The following is a 20,810-nucleotide window of genomic DNA, read 5'->3' on the forward strand; positions in this document are numbered from 1 at the left end:
CAGTGCCTTGGTTGGGATTTGAACCAACGACCAGAGTACTGCCAGGCAGAAGTGCTAGCCATTTAGGCACTGTGCAATACTAGCTCAGTATTATAGATTTGTATTTTTTTTTCTATATGTAGACTATTAATAGTGATGATGATGATAATGATGATAATAATAATAATCATGCAATTATTATTATTATTATTATTATCACAGCAAGGAGTACCGTATTTGCCGGCGTATAAGACGACCCCCCTACTTTTCCTGCTAAAATGTAGTGTTTGGGCTATACTCGCCGTATAAGACTACCCCTCTTCCAATGCACACCAGTGGGAGGAATAGTGCCCCATCATTGGTATCAGTGGGAGGAATAGTGCCCCATCATTGATGTCAGTGGGAGGAATAGTGCCCCATCATTGGTGTCAGTGGGAGGAGTAGTGCCCCATCATTGGTATCAGTGGGAGGAATAGTGCCCCATCATTGGTATCAGTGGGAGGAATAGTGCCCCATCATTGGTATCAGTGGGAGGAATAGTGCCCCATCATTGGTGTCAGTGGGAGGAATAGTGCCCCATCATTGGTATCAGTGGCAGGAATAGTGCCCCATCATTGGTATCAGTGGGAGGAATAGGTGCCCCATCATTGGTATCAGTGGCAGGAATGGTGCCCCATCATTGGTATCAGTGGCAGGAATAGTGCCCCATCATTGGTGTCAGTGGGAGGAATAGTGCCCCATCATTGATGTCAGTGGGAGGAATGGTGTCCCATCATTGGTGTCAGTGAGGGGTGGAATAGTGCCCCATCATTGGTGTCAGTGGGGGGTGGAATAGTGCCCCATCGTTGGTGTCAGTGGGGGGGAGGAATAGTGCCCCATCGTTGGTGTCAGTGGGAGGAATAGTGCCCCATCGTTGGTATCAGTGGGAGGAATAGTGCCCCATCATTGGTATCAGTGACACCAATGATGGGGCACTATTCCTCCCACTGAGACTTGCTGACCCTGTTCTCATATGGTGCTGCTGCAGCCAGCATATGTGGTTGCAGCAGCACCTCTACACAGCACACTTACCTGCTGCTCCGGCACTCAATTTTCGCGGGGCCGCTCGGCTCCGCCCCCTCGCCGGTGATTGGCCGCCTGTGTGCCTTTCCTGAGCTACAGTTCTGGCGGCCAATCACCGGTGAGGAGGCGGAGCTGAGCAGCCGCACGAACATCCAGTGGCCGAACTGAAGGAGACGCCGCGCTTCCTGGACCGGATCGTCGTGGGACTGGGTCCAGGTAAGAGACATCAGCCCCTGCAAACCCCTGTACTTAATGCTGCAGCCCCCCTAACATGTGTACCGGCGTATAAGACGACCCCCGACTTTTGAGAAGATTTTCAAGGGTCAAAAAGTCGTCTTATACGCCGGCAAATACGGTATATAAAATTTAATATAGATCTTTCTTGTGCTGCTATTATCAATACTAGTTCAGTATTATAGATTTGTATTTTTTTTCTATATGTAGACTATTAATAGTGTTGATTAATAATAATAATAATAATAATAATAATAATAATATAGATCTTTCTTGTGCTGCTATTATCAATGCTAATTAACTAAGATTTGTGCTCTATTAATAGTGATGATAGTTGAAAGGGATTTTTCTTTATCGACCACTGGTAGGTTTAGGCCCCGTTGGATCCATGAGGCTGCTCTCTGGGAGAAAGAAAAATACACATGCACGCCAGGTCTTCCAGAGAGCAATCTGATTTTTTATTCACAATTTCCTCCTTATATACAGTGAGTTGTAACAGGAGAACATGGAATGGAATTTCACTGAGTAATTTGTTAAGGCTGTGTACGTGACATCTGTAACAATTCATATCGCACAGATCTTGAATCAATTTCAATTCATATCGCACAGATCTTGAATCAATTACAATTCATATCGCACAGATCTTGAATCAATTACAATTCATATCGCACAGATCTTGAATCAATTACAATTCATATCGCACAGATCTTGAATCAATTACAATTCATATCGCACAGATCTTGAATCAATTACAATTCATATCGCACAGATCTTGAATCAATTTCAAGAAACCAACAGTATTTTCCCTTAAAGCAAAAGTGGTTAACTTTTAACTATATCATAGCAGAAGCAGGTGCTGTTAGTACAAAGAAATAATTGGTTACTTTTCATGCCTTGAGCAAAGCTTGATTTAAAAGGATGAGTGGCTGCATTTGATTATCTAGACCAGTGGTTCTCAACCTGTGGGTCGTGACCCCTTTTGGGGGTCGAACGACCCTTTCACAGGGGTCACCTAAGATCATCAGGAAAACACATATTTCCGATGCGTAAAGAGCAGCTACTGTGTAGAAAGCAGCTACTCTGTTAAAAGCAGCTACTGTGTAGAAAGCAGCTACTCTGTTAAAAGCAGCTACTGTGTAGAAAGCAGCTGTATTGGAGGTAAAACGACACTTCATGACTTATAATTACTGGGTAAATAATTTTATGGTTGGGGGTCACCACAACATGAGGAACTGTATTAAAGGGTCGCAGCATTAGGAAGGTTGAGAACCACTGATCTAGACAAAATATAAAATAGAGAAGCAAAATGGAGGAAATATATATAAAAAAGACAGAATGTAGGGCGAGGAACATACATTTCCCTTCAATAGTAATAATAATGTTGACAGCAATTATGTCAGAGCTCACTGATCCAGGGAGAAAATCCTTTCAGTCTGCCAGAGACATCTAGTGCAGGCAGCAGTGTATAGTAGGCACCACAAGGCAGGCAATCAGTGGCAACAAGGGCTATGATCAGTGCAGGAGTGCTCTCTGTCCATGGTACCACTGCCAGCAGTCCTGGCGGGTGGCGGTGCTCCCACTCCCGAGTCAATCCGCTGACAATACAGTACTTTGTAAATCGGACAATATTTACAAACTGTTAGTATATTTACAGATGATTGGCAACCCTGAACACTGGTCTCCCTCATGGAAAAATTAATCTGTGTCCTGTACATCCTGAGAAAATGCAGCTCTTTCCCCTCCTCCTGGCAATTGCAGTTCTTAATTACAGTAGATTTTTTCCTCTGGACTACAGTTCCCACAGTGCAGTGCTAGCTGGCTCAGTCTATGGAACTCTTCCTACTCAGCAGCTCCCTCCTCTGGCTGATCTATCTGTTAGCCAGTTCAGCACCACACGGCAGCAGCTATAGGGAGCAGCTGCAGCCAGTGTTTCTCTCACTCTCTATTCTTAGCCAAGCACCTGGCTACATTCATTTTGTCTCTTTCCAGATGACTTACCTTGTAATTGACTATCTCTCAACAAGGCTACTTGTGCCTACAAATCTATATATAAATATACAATATATTGCCCGTAGTATTGGTCGGCCTGCCTTCCCAGGCACATGACCTTTAATGGCCCCCCAGTCTTAGTCCGTAGGGTTCAATATTGAGTTGGCCCCGCCCTTTGCAGCTATAACAGCTTCAACTCTTCTGGGAAGGCCGTCCACAAGGTTTAGGAGGGTGTCTATGGGAAGGTTGGACCATTCTTCCAGAAGCACATTTGTCAGGTCAGACACTGATGTCGGGGGAGGAGGCCTGGCTCGCAGTCTCCGCTCTAATTCATCCCAAAGGTGTTCTATGGGGTTGAGGTCAGGACTCTGTGCAGGCCAGTCAAGTTCCTCCACCCCAAACTGGCTCCTCCATGTCTTTATGGACCTTGCTTTGTGCACTGGTGCACAGTCATGTTGGAACAGGAAGGGGCCATCCCCTAACTCTTCCCACAAAGTTGGGAGCATGAAATTGTCCAACATGTCGCCTTAAGAGTTCAATTCACTGGAATTAGGGGGCCAAGCCCAACCCCTGAAAAACAACCCCATACCTTAATCCCCCCTCCACCAAACTTTACACTTGGCACAATGCAGTCAGGCAAGTACCGTTCTTCTGGCCACCGCCAAACCCACACATGTCCATCGGATTGCCAGACAGATTGGTCACTCCAGAGAATACGTCTCCACAGCTCTAGAGTCCAGTGGCGGCGTGCTTTACACCTCGGCATCAGACGCTTTGCATTGCACTTGGTGATGTAAGGCTTGGATGCAGCTGCTCGGCCATGGAAACCCATTCCATGAAGTTCTCTACAAACTGTTGTTGGGCTCATCTGAAGGCCACACCAAGTTTGGAGGTCTTTAGCTATTGACTCTGCAGACAGTTGGTGACTTCTGCGCACTGTGCGCTTCAGCAGGCGCTGACCCCGCCCTGTCATGTGACGTGGCCTACCACTTGGTGGCTGAGTGGCTGTTGTTCCCAGTTGCTTCCACTTTGTTATAATCCCACTAACAGTTGAGCGTGGAATATTTAGTAGCCAGGAAATGTCACGGATGGACTTATTGCCCAGGTGGCCACCTATCACGGGACCACGCTTGGAGTCACTGAGCTCCTGAGAGCGACCCATTCTTTCACCAATGTTTGTAGAAGCAGTCTGCATGCCTAGGGGCTTGATTGTATACACCTGTGTCCATGGAGGGGATTGGAACACCTGAATCACATGATTTGGGGGGCGGGACCAATACGTTTAGCAATATAGTGTATCTACAGTATCTATCTATCTGCAAAATTGTATCAAATAATCTATCTATTATCTTTCTTTTTTTCTTTCTTTTTTTCTTTCTCTCTTTCTCACTTTCACTTGAATCACATGATTGGGAGGTGGGGCCAATACGTTTGGCAATATAGTGATTGTGAAAATACAAAACAGCAGCAATGTAAAGAAGTGTAAAAAACACATCCAGATTGTATTTCAGTAAAACATCCCAACGTGGGAACTTTTAGGAAAGAAAAACAAAACCCCCCCAATATTCTATTACTTCAACATGGATGGCAGATGGTGATTGCATTGCAATTCACCAATAAACAATTATTTGAAATTTGCTCCAATCCTGACAGACTGCAAAACCGCAGATTTCTATTTCTACTCTCGTATCCTCTCTTCATTGAACCAGCAAAAAATATTTTGTTTTTGCAATTGTCATTTTTTTTTTTTTTGTGGATTTATTTTTATTTCACTTTCACCGAAACAATGAGATTAAAAAAAAATGACATTTTATTTTTAGTTTTCTTCCTCTAATTAAGTCTTGATTTGGTTCCCGCGTTGAAATGTAAAACCCTAATTAGAAAATTCCAAATTGCCGGATTGCTGGCATATTAACCACTTCAGCTCTCACACCTGCCCACGGGTCGGGGATCATTTTTACATTTCTGGTATGGGCCTGTAAGGGAGCTTGTGATTGGTCAACGTTGGGGCCAACTGGTCCCCGCTTCTTCTTGCTAGAACAACAACCTACCTGCTTGGAGCCCTGAACCTCCGCCATATTGTGCCCAACTCCTTGCCAGAAGCCTTCCCACGACACCCCTTGCCATTCGTCTTCATATTCTAAAGAAAGGAATGTCCACACAAGAAGAGTATAGCTGTTGCACTTCACCGGCATGGCTTCAGTCGCATCACAGAGACACAATATCTGGGACAGGACTTTTTTTCTCAGGGAATAGGTACAGGAACTCCCCCACCTCCAAGTCACCCTTTGTTTCCGACCCTACCCACGTCCAAGCACCATCCCTTGGTTCCACCCCCTACCAAACTCCCAGTACCGCCCCTTTTAGAGAACACAGAACCAAGTATCACTTTGTGGTGCCAAGTAACTTGCATGTTTTTTTTGTTGATGATAACAAGAAAGGCGGAAAAATAGATCCCCTGTAGCTAGGAACATCAGACCCCCCCAGCAACAATAGACCCCCTGCCAAAATAGATTCCCCCCCAGAAACAACAGATCCTTTAGCAGCCAGCAACAATAGACCTTCCCAGTTACAGTGGACTCCCCAGTGACAATAGACCTCCCCAGCAGCAAAAGACTCCCTACAGACCATCCATCACTGAGAAAAAGATCCCTCCCAGCAGTGATTTTCCCCTGGTACATAAGACCAACCCCCAGCGACAACAGATCCCCCACCAGCAACAATAGATGTCCCCAGAAACAATAGACCCCCTGCCACATAGATTCCCTCCTGAAACAACAGATCACCCAGCAGCCAGCAACAATAGACCTCCCCAGCAACAATGGACCTCCCCAGTGACAATAGGCTCCCCAGTGACAATAGACCTCCCCAGTGACAATGGGCTCCCCAGTGACAATAGACCTCCCCAGTGACAATGGGCTCCCCAGTGACAATAGACCTCCCCAGTGACAATGGGCTCCCCAGTGACAATAGACTTCCCATTGACAATAGACCTCCCCAGTGACAATGGGCTCCCCACTGACAATAGACCTCCCCAGTGACAATAGACCTCCCCAGTGACAATAGATCCACCACAGCAGCAATAGATTCCCAACAGCCAGTATCAACAGACCCCTTAGCAGTGAGCAAAAGTAGATCCCTCCCAGCAATAATTTTCCCCTGGTACATAAGATCAACCCCCAGCAACAACAGATCACCCACCAGCAACAATAGACCTCCCTAGAAGGAATAGACCCCCTGCCAACATAAATTCCCTCTAGAAACAACAGATCCCCCAGCAGCCAGCAAAAATAGACCTCCCCAGAAACAATAGACTCCCCAGTGACAATAGACCTCCCCAGTGACAATGGGCTTCCCAGCAACAATGGATCTACCACAGCAGCAATGGACTCCCAACAGCCAGTATCAAAAGACCCCTTAGCAGTGAGCAAATGTAGATCCCTCCCAGTAATGCTTTTCCCCTGGTACATAAGACCAACCCCCAGCAACAACAGATCCCCCACCAGCAACAATAGATGTCCCCAGAAACAAGAGACCTCCCCAGTGACAATAGACCTCCCCAGCGACAATAGACTTCCCAGTGACAGTAGACCTCCCCAGTGACAGTAGGCCTCCCCAGTGACAATAGACCTCCCCAGTGACAGTAGACCTCCCCAGTGACAATGCGCTCCCCAGGGACAATGTATCCACTGCAGCAACTATAGACTCCCAACAGCCAGTATCAACAGACCATCCAGCAGTGAGCCAAAGTAGATCCCTCCCAGCAGTGATTTTCCGCTTGCAACATACTATAACCCCAGCAACAATAGATCACCCACCAGCAACAATAGATGTCCCCAGAAACAATAGACCCCCTGCCAACATAGATTCCCTCCAGAAACAACAGATCCCCCAGCAGCCAACAACAGTATACCTCCCCAGCAACAATGGACCTCCCCATTGACAATAGACTTCCCAGTGACAATGGGTTCCCCAGTGACAATAGACCTGCCCAGTGACAATGGGTTCCCCAGTGACAATAGACCTCCCCAGTGACAATGGGTTCCCCAGTGATAATAGACCTCCTCAGTGACAATAGACTCCCCAGTGACAATAGACTCCCCAGTGACAATAGGCTCCCTAGTGATAATAGACCTCCCCAGTGACAGTAGATCCACCACAGCAGCAATAGATTCCCAACAGCCAGTATCAACAGACCCCTTATCAGTGAGCAAAAGTAGATCCTTCCCAGCAGAGATTTTCCCCTTGCAACATAAGACCAACCCCCAGCAACAATAGATCACCCACCAGCAACAATAGATCCTCCACCAGCAACAATAGATCCTCCACCAGCAACAATTAACATCCCCAGCAACAATAGCCCCCCCCCCCCCCCCGCAAAAATAAATCCCCTCCAGCAACAATAGATCCCTCAGCACCTCTTTCCATTTCATACATTCAGTGCTGGAGGTGCCAGAACTGCGTTCCCCCGCGTTCCTGCTACAAAAAAAAAGCCCTGATCTGGGGTCACTTAATACTTGTCAATCACATACAGTGGCTATAAAAAGGCTTCACACCCGTGTTAAAATGTCAGGTTTCTGTGATGTAAAAAAATTAGACAAAGATAAATCATTTCAGAACTTTTTGGATTTTTGAGTTGCCTAGGGCAGCAGAAAACCTAAATACACCCCTGCATGTACCACCCACATTGAAGAAAAATATATTTGAAATATATTTTAAAAATATTCTTCCCAAATATATTGACACATTTTAAATATATTCTTCAGATTTTTTTAATATATAAAAAAGTAATTTTAACATATATTTTTTTACATATATCTGGAAATGCATTCCAAAAATGTAGATTTGTATTTTTAAAGACATACAGTATATTTGAAATGTATTTTAAAAAATATTTTTCATATATTTTGTAATAAAAACGCATTTCAACATACAATATATTTATTGCATGTTGAAATGCAAAATATATTTAAATATATATATATATATATTTAAATATATTTTGAAATATATTGAATACGGCCAAAAATTGTACCATTTCAAATACGTCAATATATTTGCGAAGAATATTTTTAAAATATATTTCAATTATATTTTTCTTCCATATGGGTACTTTGTTGCGATTCCAGCACAATTTTGCCCCCCCCCCCCAAAGAAAATGCAAACCGCTATCAAAGTAGCACCCAAGTTGCACTACATAATCGCACTGAAAGTCGGATGAAAACCTGATGGAAGTCGTGTGAACCCTCCAAGATGAAGAGGACTCTCTTTTTCTTCCAATTAGTGAAGTAAACAAGAAGGGGGAAAAAAGCCTCGGAGCCGACTTCTGAGAGATCAGAATAGTCTGCGATCTTCTTTCAGGGTAAATATCGATCCATTCTGCCAATATAAACTGTTTATAAAGATGTGCTGAACAATTGTAACCACGGGTGAGAATTGTCTGATATTTTAATAGGTGAAAATCCAGCAACATCCACCATCAGGTCTTCTAGAGACAATGGACACAATTTCATCAAACATTTTGCAGATAATATAAAGTCTTCTAAATGAGCCGGAAAAAGTAAATTTAAATTTTTATTGTCTTTTTTAATTTTTCATAAGTCATACTGATTTTGAATGTTCACCCCTCACAAAGAAATGATCGGTCTAAAAATCGAATGTTCGGTGTATTGTAACACTGAGAGACAGAATACCAACAACAAATTCAGCAGAAATGCGTCTAACAAATGATGACTGATCTGCATGTTCATGAGGGAAATAAGGATTTGATCCCCTTCACAAAACATGACTTAGTACTTGGTGGCAAATCCCTTGTTGGCAATCACAGAGGCCAGACGTTTCCTGGAGTTGGCCCCCAGGTTCACACACATCTCAGGAGGGATTTTGGCCCACTCCTCTTGGCAGATCCTCTCCAAGTCATTATTGTTTGGTGGTTGACGTTTGGCAACGCGAACCTTCAGCTCCCTCCACAGATTTTCAATTGGATTAAGGTCTGGAGACTGCTCTGTGTATTGGTTTTCCACAGACCATTCCTGATCCTCTTCTTTTTGGGTCCCCCGCTGGTGCTCCTGGCTCCTCCCCCCTGTCAAGCCTCTAGTTATGGGGGCACTCAAGCAGGCTGGCTCCCATGACAATGGACATTATCCATTCACACACAGAGCGTGACTCGGCCCTGCCCCCACTCTCTCCTCATTGGCTCACTGGCTGTGATTGACAGCAGCAGGAGCCAAAGGCTCCCTCTGCTGTTAGAGCCAATGAGAATAGAGATACCTGGGAGAGCCGTTGCTCTCATGCGCATCGCAGGATCGAGATGGGGCTCAGATAAGTGTAGGGGGCTGCACCCAGAAGGTTTTTTTTTACCTTCATGCATACAATGCCTTTGGAACCACTTTAAATCTTTGCTTTACCACTCTTGCTCTACTCTACTACTCTACACTACTCTACTCTACTCTACTCTACTCTACACTACTTTACTCTACTCTACTCTACTCTACTCTACTCTACACTACTCTACTCTACTACTCTACACTACTCTACTCTACTACTCTACACTACTATTCTACACTACTCTACTACTCTACTACACTTCTCTACTCTACTTTACTCTACTACTCTACTCTACTACTCTACTCTCCTGCTCTACTCTACTCTACTCTACTCTACACTACTTTACTCTACTCTACTCTACACTACTTTACTCTACTACTCTACACTACTCTACTCTACACTACTTTACTCTACTACTCTACACTACTCTACTCTACTCTACTCTACTCTACTCTACTCTACTCTACTCTACTCTACTACTCTACACTACTCTACTCTACTCTACTCTACTCTACACTACTTTACTCTACTACTCTACTCTACTCTACTCTACTCTACTCTACACTACTCTACTCTACTACTCTACACTACTCTACACTACTCTACACTACTCTACTCTACTACTCTACACTACTATTCTACACTACTCTACTACTCTACTACACTTCTCTACTCTACTTTACTCTACTACTCTACTCTATTCTACTACTCTACTCTACTCTACTCTACTACTCTACTCTACTCTACTACTCTACTCTACTCTACTCTACTACTCTACTCTACTCTACTACTCTTCTCTACTCTACTACTCTACTCTACTACTCTACTCTACTACTCTTCTCTACTCTACTCTACTCTACTACTCTACTCTACTACTCTACTCTACTACTCTACTACTCTACTCTACTACTCTACTCTACACTACTCTACTCTATTACTGTACTACTCTACTCTGCTCTACTACTCTACTCTATTCTACTACTCTACTACTCTGATCTACTACTCTACTCTACTATTCTGCTACTCTACTCTACTCTACTACTCTTGATTATGGAATGTGTAACACCACAACCTTGTTATTAGGTACATCGCAGGATCGAGATGGGGCTCAGATAAGTGTAGGGGGGCTGCACCCAGAAGGTTTTTTACATACAATGCCTTTGGAAACACTTTTAATCTTTGCTTTACCACTCTTGCTCTACTATACTACTCTACTCTACTCTACTCTACTGCTCTACTCTATTCTACTACTCTACTCTACTGCTCTACTACACTACTCTACTCTACACTTCTCTACTCTACTCTACTCTACTGTATTCTACTACTCTTTGTTTTACCACTCTTGCTCTACTGTACTACTCTACTCTACTACTCTACTACTCTACTCTATTCTATTCTACTACTCTACTCTACTACTCTTCTCTACTATACTCTACTACTCTACTCTACTACTCTACTACTCTACTCTACACTACTCTACTACTCTACTCTACTCTATTCTATTCTACTACTCTACTCTACTACTCTTCTCTACTATACTGTACTACTCTACTCTACTCTACTACTCTACTACTCTACTCTATTCTATTCTACTACTCTACTCTACTACTCTTCTCTACTATACTCTTCTACTCTACTCTATTCTACTACTCTACTACTCTACTCTACACTACTCTACTACTCTACTCTACTCTATTCTACTACTCTACTACTCTACTCTACTACTCTTGATTATGCCATGTGTAACACCACAACCTTGTTATTAGGTACATCGCAGGATCGAGATGGGGTTCAGATAAGTGTAGGGGGGCTGCACCCAGAAGGTTTTTTACCTTCATGCATACAATGCCTTTGGAACCACTTTAAATCTTTGCTTTACTACTCTTGCTCTACTCTACTACTCTACTCTACTACTCTACTCTACTACTCTAGTCTATTCTACTACTCTACTTTACTACTCTACTTTACTCTACACTACTCTACTACTCTACACTACTCTACTATACTGTACTCCTCTACTGCTCTACTCTACTCTACTACTTGACTGCTCTACTCTACTCTATTCTACTACTCTACTCTACACTACTGTACTACTCTACACTACTCTACCCTACTACTCTACTTTACTACTCTACTCTACTACTCTACTTTACTACTCTACTACTCTACACTACTCTACAACTGTACTACTCTATTCTACTCCTCTACTACTCTACTCTACTTTACTACTCTTGATTATGGAATGTGTAACAACACAGCCTTGTTATTAGGTACTTTTGGAACAAAAGTTCTTTAGGTTTCTAAAACTTAACAAAAATTTACATTAAAAAAAGAGTTTGCACTTGTAGAGCGCTCCCCCAAAAAAGCCGCTGGTGAATTGAGTCCTTTTCCCCCAGATTGGAGCTCACACAGCCAGGTGCACAATATTTTCGGCACTCTTCCTCTGGCCCCAAAGAAGAGTCTAGGGGGTTTGAAATTTCTGAATTTGGATAGGAATGGGCAGTGTTCTTGGGTCCAGTCCTGCAGGAGGAGACCTCCTGGGGTAGAAGTCTGGAAGGAGCCATCAGGAAGACACTGAGGTCTCAGCTAGGATTAGTTGGGGGGGGGGGGGTTATTCGATAGCTCAAGTCCAGCGATCACATTGGGTCTGGAGAAGCTCACTGGAAAGAACCCGGAGGACAGTGGTGGGAAGAATCCAGCTGTCTTGTGGTGGTATGAGTCTACATCTCCCTCATTAGGAAGAGCCTGGTGGATATCGGCAGGAGGAAAATGATGATCCTGTGGCTGTGTGAGCACATGCCTCCAGTGCTGAAGAGTAGTGACTGTGTGTACATTTTAACCCTGGAAAGAGTACAGGACACCATCACCATAGAGATTCTGCGGGACATTTACTTTTTTTGTGTAGCATGCAACCAAAAGTAGAAGAGTCCCCAAGTTGTTCAGTTTACCCCCGGGACTCTGCCGATATCCACCAGGCTCTTCCTAGTGAGGGGGATGTAGACTCATACCACCATAGGACAGCTGGACTCTTCCCACCACCAACCTCCTGGTTCTTTCCAGTGAGCTTCTCCAGACCCAATGTGATCCCTGAGCTTGAGCTATCGAATAACCCCCCTAACTAAGCCTAGCTGAGACCTCGGTGTCTTCCTGATGGCTCCTTCCAGACTTCTGCCCCAGGAGGTCTCCTCCTGCAGGACTGAACCCAAGAACACTGCATCTGCTGCTCAGGCCTCAAACTATTCATTGGATCTCTCACCCCTACTAGCCACTCCTCCCCAAGGATTGGCTGGCGTTCCATAAATATTCAAGCTGCCCACTCTGCCCTCCCTCCCACTATTATTTTAGAATTTTCTAGAACAGGGGTCTCCAAACTTTCTAAAGAAAGGGCCAGTTTACTGTTCTTCAGACTTTAAGTGGGCTCTACTTTGGTCAGTGGGAGTAGAAAATGCCCTGGCATAAGTGGGAGCAACAAATGCCCCATCATTGTTGTCAGTGGGAGGAATTGTTCCCCATCATTGGTGTAATTGGGATAAAAAGTGTCCCATCATTGGTGTCAGTGGGAGGAATAGTGCCCCCTCATTGGTGTCAGTGGGAGGAATAGTGCCCCCTCATTGGTGTCAGTGGAAGGAATCGTGGCCCATCATTGGTGTCATTGGGGGAAAAAGTGTCTCATCTTTGGTGTCAGTGGGATTAGTATCCCATCAATAGTGTCAGTGGAAGGAATTGTGCCCCCTCATTGGTGTCAGTGGAAGGAATCGTGGCCCATCATTGGTGTCATTTGGAGAAAAAGTGCCCCATCATTGGTGTAAAAGTACCCCATCATTGGTGTCATTGGGGGAAAAAGCATCTTATCATTGGTGTCAGTGGAATAGTGCCCTGTTGTTGGGGTCAGTGGAAGGAATTGTGCCCCTTTGGTGGTGTCATTTGGAGAAATAGTGCCCCATCATTGGAGTCATTGGGGGAAAAAATGTTTCGTCTTTGGTGTCAGTGGGATTAGTGTCCCATCGTTAGTGTCAGTGGAAGGAATTGTGCTCCTTTGTTGGTGTCATTTGGAGAAAAAGTGCCCCATCATTGGTGTAAAAGTACCCCATTATTGGTGTCATTGGGGGAAAAAGCATCTTATCATTGGTGTCAGTGGAATAGTGCCCTGTTGTTGGTGTCAGTGGAAGGAATTGTGCACCTTTGGTGGTGCCATTTGGAGAAACAGTGCCCCATAATTGGTGTCAGTGGGAGGAATAGTGTCCCATCATCGGCATCATTAGGAGAAATAGTTCCCCATCACTGGTTTCATTGGGTGGCATAGTGCCCCATCATTGGTGTCAGTGGGAGGAATAGTGCCCCTTCATTGGTGTCAGTGGGAGGAATAGTGCCACATCATTGATGTCAGTGGAATAAATCATGCCCCTTCATTGGTATCATTGGGAGAAATAGTTCCCAATCGTTGGTTTCATTGGGAGGAATAGTGCCCCTTTATTGGTGCCATTGGAAGAAACACTGCCCCGTCATTGGTTTTATTGGTAAGAATAGTGCCCATCATTGGTGTCATTGGGAATAATTCTGTCTGTCTGTTTGTGGGGTCAGTGGGAGGAATTACGCCCCATCGTTGGTGTCAGTGGAGGAAATGGTATCCCAAGGGCGTGTGTGTGTGTGTGTATATATATATATATATATATATATATATATATATAAAATGTTTGGAGGTCTTAAGACATTTTCTAGACATTAAAAAATTCAAAAACCACCAATTTATTCTCTAGGGCCTCTGCTTAACAAAAAAAACAAAAAACAAAAAAAAAAAATATATATATATATGCATATATATATATATATATATATATATATATATATATATATTTCTATATCTATCTATCTATCTATCTATCTATCTATCTATCTATCCATATATATGTGTGTGTGTATATATATATATATATATATACAGTGGGGATCGAAAGTTTGGGCACCCCCGCTAAAAATTTGTATTAATGTGCATAAAGAATCCAAGGAAAGATGGAAAAATCTCCAAAAAGGCATCAAATTACAGATTACACATTCTTATAATATGTCAACAAAAGTTAGATTTTATTTCCATCATTTACACTTTCAAAATAACAGAAAACAAAAAAATGGCGTCTGCAAAAGTTTGGGCCCCCTGCAGAGTTAATATCTTGTACTGCCCCCTTTGGCAAGTATCACAGCTTGTAAACGCTTTTTGTAGCCAGCCAAGAGTCTTTCAGTTCTTGTTTGAGGTATCTTTGCCCATTCTTCCTTACAAAAGTCTTCCAGTTCTTTGAGATTTCTGGGCTGTCTGTCACGCACGGCTCTTTTAAGGTCTATCCATAGATTTTCAATGATGTTGAGGTCAGGAGATTGTGAAGGCCATGGCAAAACCTTCAGTTTACGCCTCTTGATGTAATCCCCCGTGGATTTCGAGGTGTGTTTAGGATCATTATCCATTTGCAGTAGCCATCCTCTCTTTAACTTCAGCTTTTTCACAGTTACCATCCACAATTTGCTGAAATTTTATTGAATCCATTTTTCCTTCTACTCGTGAGATGTTCCCTGTGCCACTGGCTGCAACACAACCCCAAAGCATGATTGATCCAACCCCATGCTTAACAGTTGGACAGAGGTTCTTTTCATTAAATTCTGTGCCCCTTCTTCTCCAAACGTACCTTTGCTCATTCCGGCCAAAAAGTTCAATTTTAACCTCATCGGTCCACAGAACTTGTTTCCAAAATGCATCAGGCTTGTCTATATGTTCATTTGCAAAGTTCAAACGATGATTTTTGTGGTGAGGACGTAGAAGAGGTTTTCTTCTGATGATTCTTCCATGAAGACCATATTTGTACAAGTATCTCTTTATAGTGGAAAAGTGACCACAACTCCAGTGTCTGCCAGATCTTTCTGGAGGGATCGTGCAGTCAAACGTGGGTTTTGAATTGTTTTTCTCACAATCTTGCGAGGTGTTCTGTCTGATATTTTTCTTGGTCTTCCAGACCTTGCTTTAACTTCCACTGTTCCTGATGACTGCCATTTCTTAATTACATTCCGAACAGAGGATATTGACATCTGAAAACGCTTTGCTATCTTCTTATAGCCTTCTCCAGCTTTGTGAGCGTCAACTATTTTCAGTTTCAGTTTTCTAGACAACTGCTTAGAAGAACCCATGGTGCTGATTGTTGGGGCAAGGTCAGATGAGTCTGGGCATTTAAAACCTTTGAGATTGACATCACCTGGTCTTCCCAGACGATGATTGAGAACAATCCATGACACTGGCAGGTCTCAGCTTGGCAAAGGGGGCAGTGCATGCTATAAATTCTTCAGGGTGCCCAAACTTTCGATCCCCACTGTATATATGAATATATATATTCCCCCATATATATATATATATATATATATATATATATAAAAACATACATCTCAAATATACTGTATGTCTTTAAAAATACAAATATATGTTAAAATGACTTGTTTATATGTTAAAGAAATCTGAAGAATATATTTAATAAAATATATATTTTTAAAAATATTTTTCATATATTTTGTAATATCCAAAAAATGCATTGCAACGCTATATATATATATATATATATATATATATATATATATATTTTTTTTTTTTTTTTTTTTTTTTTTTTTTTTTGTTAAGCAGAGGCCCTAGAGAATAAATTGGTGCTTTTTGAATTTTTTTAATGTCTAGAAAATGTCTTAAGACCTCCAAACATTTTATATATATATATATATATATATATATATATATATATATATATAAATATATTGTCTTGTTGGAACACCCATTTCAAGGGCATTTCCTCTTCAGCATAAGGCAGCATGACCTCTTCAAGTCTTCTGATGTATTCAAACTGATCCATGATCCCTGGTATGCGATAAATAGGCCCAACACCGTAGTATGAGAAACATCCCCATATCATGATGCTTGCACCACCATGCTTCACTGTCTTCACAGTGTACTGTGGCTTGAATTCAGTGTTTGGGGGTCGTCTGACAAACTGTCTCCGCCCACTAGACCCAAAAAGAACAATCTTACTTTCATCAGTCCACAAAATGTTGCCCCATTTCTCTTTAGGCCGGTCAATGTGCTCTTTGGCAGATTGTAACCTCTTCAGCACGTCTTTTTCCAACAGTGGGACTTTGCGGGGACTTCTTGCAGATAGCTTGGCTTCACATAGGCGTCTAATTGTAACAGTCCTCACAGGGAACGTCACACCTTCTTTCATCTTCCTGGAGCTGATTGTTGGCTGAGTCCGCGCCATTTTGGCTATTCTTCTATCCATTCCAATGGTAGTTTTTCGCTTTCTTCCTCGTCTTTCAGGTTTTGGTTGCCATTTTAAAGCATTTGCCATCATTTTAGCTGAGCAGCCGATCATTTTCTGCACTTCTTTATATGTTTTCCCCTCTCCAATCAACTTTTTAATCAAGGTACGCTGTTCTTCTGAACAATGTCTGGAACGACCCATTTTCCTCAGAATTTCAGAGAGAAATGCACTGTAACCAGCATGTCCAACATTTGCTGCCTTCCTTCCTTAAATAAGGGCAATAATTGCCACCTGTTTATCAAAGAATGAATGACCTCACTAATAGAACTCCACACTGCTATTATTTTGAACACGCCCCTTTCAATGAGTGATTCAATGACACAGAATCAGCAGCATGCATGTCATGACTGTTGGGTCTGTTGGATTTCTATGACTCTACTACACCTGCTAGGAAATTATTTGCCATGTAGAAATATCATTTCCACCAAAAACAGGGATTGATCCGGTTAGTGATGTCTGAATGCTATTATTTTGAACACAACTGTATATATATATATATATATATATATGTGTGTTTGTATGTATATATATATATATGTGTGTGTGTGTGTGTTTGTATGTATATATATATATATGTGTGTGTGTTTGTATGTATATATATATATATGTGTGTGTGTGTGTGTATGTATATATATATATGTGTGTGTGTTTGTATGTATGTATATATATATATGTGTGTGTGTGTTTGTGTGTGTTTGTATGTATATATATATATATATGTGTGTGTGTGTTTGTGTGTGTTTGTATGTATATATATATATATGTGTGTGTATGTGTATATACTGTATATATATTTATATATATATATATATATATATATCTTTGATGTTGATACATCAGATCTCTTTGAGCTTTAAATAAAACAACTTCTGACAAATTATTTAGCATGGCAGGTCAAAAGCAATGAAGCTCTAACAGAAGAATTACCACCCCCCTACCTCCTGCCCCACCCCCCTCCCACCACCACCTTCACCTACAGCGACCCACGCAAAAGAGCGCATTCTGAATTTTTACTGTCATAGCACCAGCTGAGTTCCCAAAACGCCTTGATATCACTTTGTTGGATTTCACAGCCACCATATATCCAACTGTGACTCAGTGTTGTACCTCAGCTGGAAACAATGATAATAACTACAGAACGATATACTAAGCAGCTTATGCCGCTTAATTACAGAGCCAGTGCAAAGACGAGCTATTTTAGGACGCGGCGTATCTCTTAAGTCCGATATACTCGCTGCTCTCCCGTCCACACTAACAAGGTCATGTTTAAAATTAGCATCATATTCACCAATCAGGTATAGAGGAATATTCAGAGTCAGCTCTTGGGCCTCATTTACAAAATGAGTGCAAAAAGCACATTCACTAGCAACGCGTTATTAAAGAGACCCTGTTGCCAGACCATGAACTTCAACAACAGTCTTCCCATAGAAGTGCAGTATATGTGAATTTAACATACACTATATTGCCAAAAGTATTGGGCCACCTGTCTTTCCACGCACATGGACTCCCAGTCTTAGTCCGTAGGGTTCAATATCGAGTTGGCCCAGCCCTTTCCACGCACTTGACCTTTAATGGCCCCCCAGTCTTAGTCCGTAGGGTTCAATATTGAGTTGGCCCCGCCCTTTGCAGCTATAACAGCTTCAACTGTTCACAAGGTTTAGGAGGGTGTCTATGGGAAGGTTGGACTATTTTTCCAGAAGCACATTTGTCAGGTCAGGCACTGATGTCGGGGGAGGAGGCCTGGCTCGCAGTCTTCGCTCTAATTCATCCCAAAGGTGTTCTATGGGGTTGAGGTCAGGACTCTGTGCAGGGCAGTCAAGTTCCTCCACCCCAAACTGGCTCCTCCATGTCTTTATGGACCTTGCTTTGTGCACTGGTGTGCAGTCATGTTGGAACAGGAAGGGGCCATCCCCAAACTCTTCCAGCATGAAATTGTCTAAAATGTCCTAGTATGCTGATGCTTAAGAGTTCCATTCATTGGTACTAATGAATAACCCCCTGAAAAACAACCCCACACCATAATCCCCCCTCCACCACACTTTACACTTGGCACAATGCAGTCAGGCAAGTACCGTTCTCCTGGCCACCGCCAAACCCAGAAACGTCCATCAGATTGCTAGACAGAGAAGCGTGATTGGTCACTCCACAGAACACATCTCCACTGCTCTAGAGTCCAGTGGTGGCGTGCTTTACACCACTGCATCCCACTCTTTGCATTGCAGTTGGTGATGTAAGGCTTGGATGCAGCTGCTCGGCCATGGAAACCCATTCCATGAAGCTCTCTACGCACTGTTGTTGGGCTCATCTGAAGGCCACACCAAGTTTGGAAGTCTTTAGCTATTGACTCTGCAGAGAGTTACGTCTGGAGGAAGCTGGAAGGTGGTAGCTGCCCTGAGGACTTGTGAGCGAAGATCATATCTGATTCCTGGTGACTTTCTGCTTTTTGTGATCTAAGTGCCAGAGGTAAAGTGACTGAGACAGCTCTCATAGGGTCTCAGAGTAGTGGCCATTCCAACAGAATCCTGGAATGTGAGTCTAGGAAAGCATACCCTCCTGTTACTGAGCAAGCGTGTGGGTTAGGTGAGCATGGCAGTGATGACACCGAGGCCTGGGATGCATAAGCCAATGTATTGAAGAACTTGCAGAACAGTACAACAGCCCAGCTGCGTGGAACACCCTCCCGAGAACTCACAGTTAAATGAAGCACTCAGCGGTAGTAGGCCCGAGCTGAAAAGAACGCCTGCCACGGCAACTGTAGTACAGTGTGGCCTGTCCAACCCAAGAGGGAGCTTGCAGAACAGTACAACAGCCTAGCTGTGTGGAATGCCCTCCCGGCAACTCAGTTAAATGAAGCAGACAGTGAGTGGTAGTTGGCCCGAGCTGAAAAGAACGCCTGCCACGGGATGTGTAGTCCTGCGTGGCCGGTCCAACCCAAGAGCGAGCTTGCAGAAGTGTAGAGTTGGCCTTGCTTTTTTCTTACTCTTCCAGAACTTATCAAGGTCCTACCTTTCCTCAGGGCTTGTGCTGCTCCATGTGCTGGCATCCATCTTAGGTCTTCAAAGCATTGTGGGATCCTTTATGCTTTCAGCTTCTCCCAGGAGGTGGCGACTTATCACATTTAAGTCTGCTGTTTGTAGCTGTCCATTGCATTCGTGTCCTGTCTGTTGCACAACAGCAAGTTCCTGTTCAGTTAACTCATTGCTCTCTTGGATACCGACTCGGCTTTGGCTAAGACTCCTCCTGGCTTCTGACCCCGACTCTGGCGACCATTCTTCCTGGCTTCTGACCCCGGCTCTGGCGACCATTCTTCCTGGATTCTGACCCTGGCTCTGGCCACCATTCTTCCTGGCTTCTGACCCCGGCTCTGGCGACCATTCTTCTTGGCTTCTGACCCCGGCTCTGGCGACCATTCTTCTTGGCTTCTGACCCCGGCTCTGGCGACCATTCTTCCTGGCTTCTGACCCCGGCTCTGGCGACCATTCTTCCTGGCTTCTGACCCCGGCTCTGGCGACCATTCTTCCTGGCTTCTGACCCCGGCTTTGGCTATGAATCCCGCTGGTTCTCGACTTGATTATCCTGGAACATGACCTCGGCAGGAGAACTTCTGTCCCACCAAGTCATCCGCTGTTGCTGTCAGACTTGCACAGACTCTTGCCTTGTTTCTTTGTAAATAAACCTACCTTTAATTGCACCTCCTTGTGTGTCTGGCTCCTCGCTCCCTGACAACTAGCCACTTCACAAATGCACAGCAAAACCTGGGGGCAGGGACTTAAAAAGACTCTGCTGGACCCAAGATGGCTGCCAGAGTCATCTAAATGCATTATAGGCAACCAGAATGCTGCTCCAGGGGGCCGAGGAAACCAAGTTTCTCCTGACTTC

The 20,810-nt window shown here is 43.5% G+C and overlaps 1 protein-coding gene across 1 annotated transcript in view; it reads right to left on the reverse strand.

Annotated features, from left to right (window-relative positions):
* Positions 1-1,568: 1,568 nt before the first annotated feature.
* Positions 1,569-20,810, reverse strand: part of LOC149443930 (uncharacterized) — a 129,310-nt gene continuing 110,068 nt past the window's right edge. The window contains exons 3-4 of the mRNA XM_089655133.1: positions 5,316-5,404; positions 1,569-1,676 (exon numbers count right to left, since the gene is read on the reverse strand). Coding sequence (XP_089511259.1) covers positions 1,569-1,676; positions 5,316-5,404 — 197 coding nt within the window. The remainder of the gene's footprint in view (positions 1,677-5,315; positions 5,405-20,810) is intronic.

This window comes from Staurois parvus, unplaced genomic scaffold (genome assembly GCF_062004578.1).
Source record: "Staurois parvus isolate SC_StPar_1 unplaced genomic scaffold, SC_StPar_1.0 ptg000823l, whole genome shotgun sequence".
Taxonomy (NCBI): domain Eukaryota; kingdom Metazoa; phylum Chordata; class Amphibia; order Anura; family Ranidae; genus Staurois; species Staurois parvus.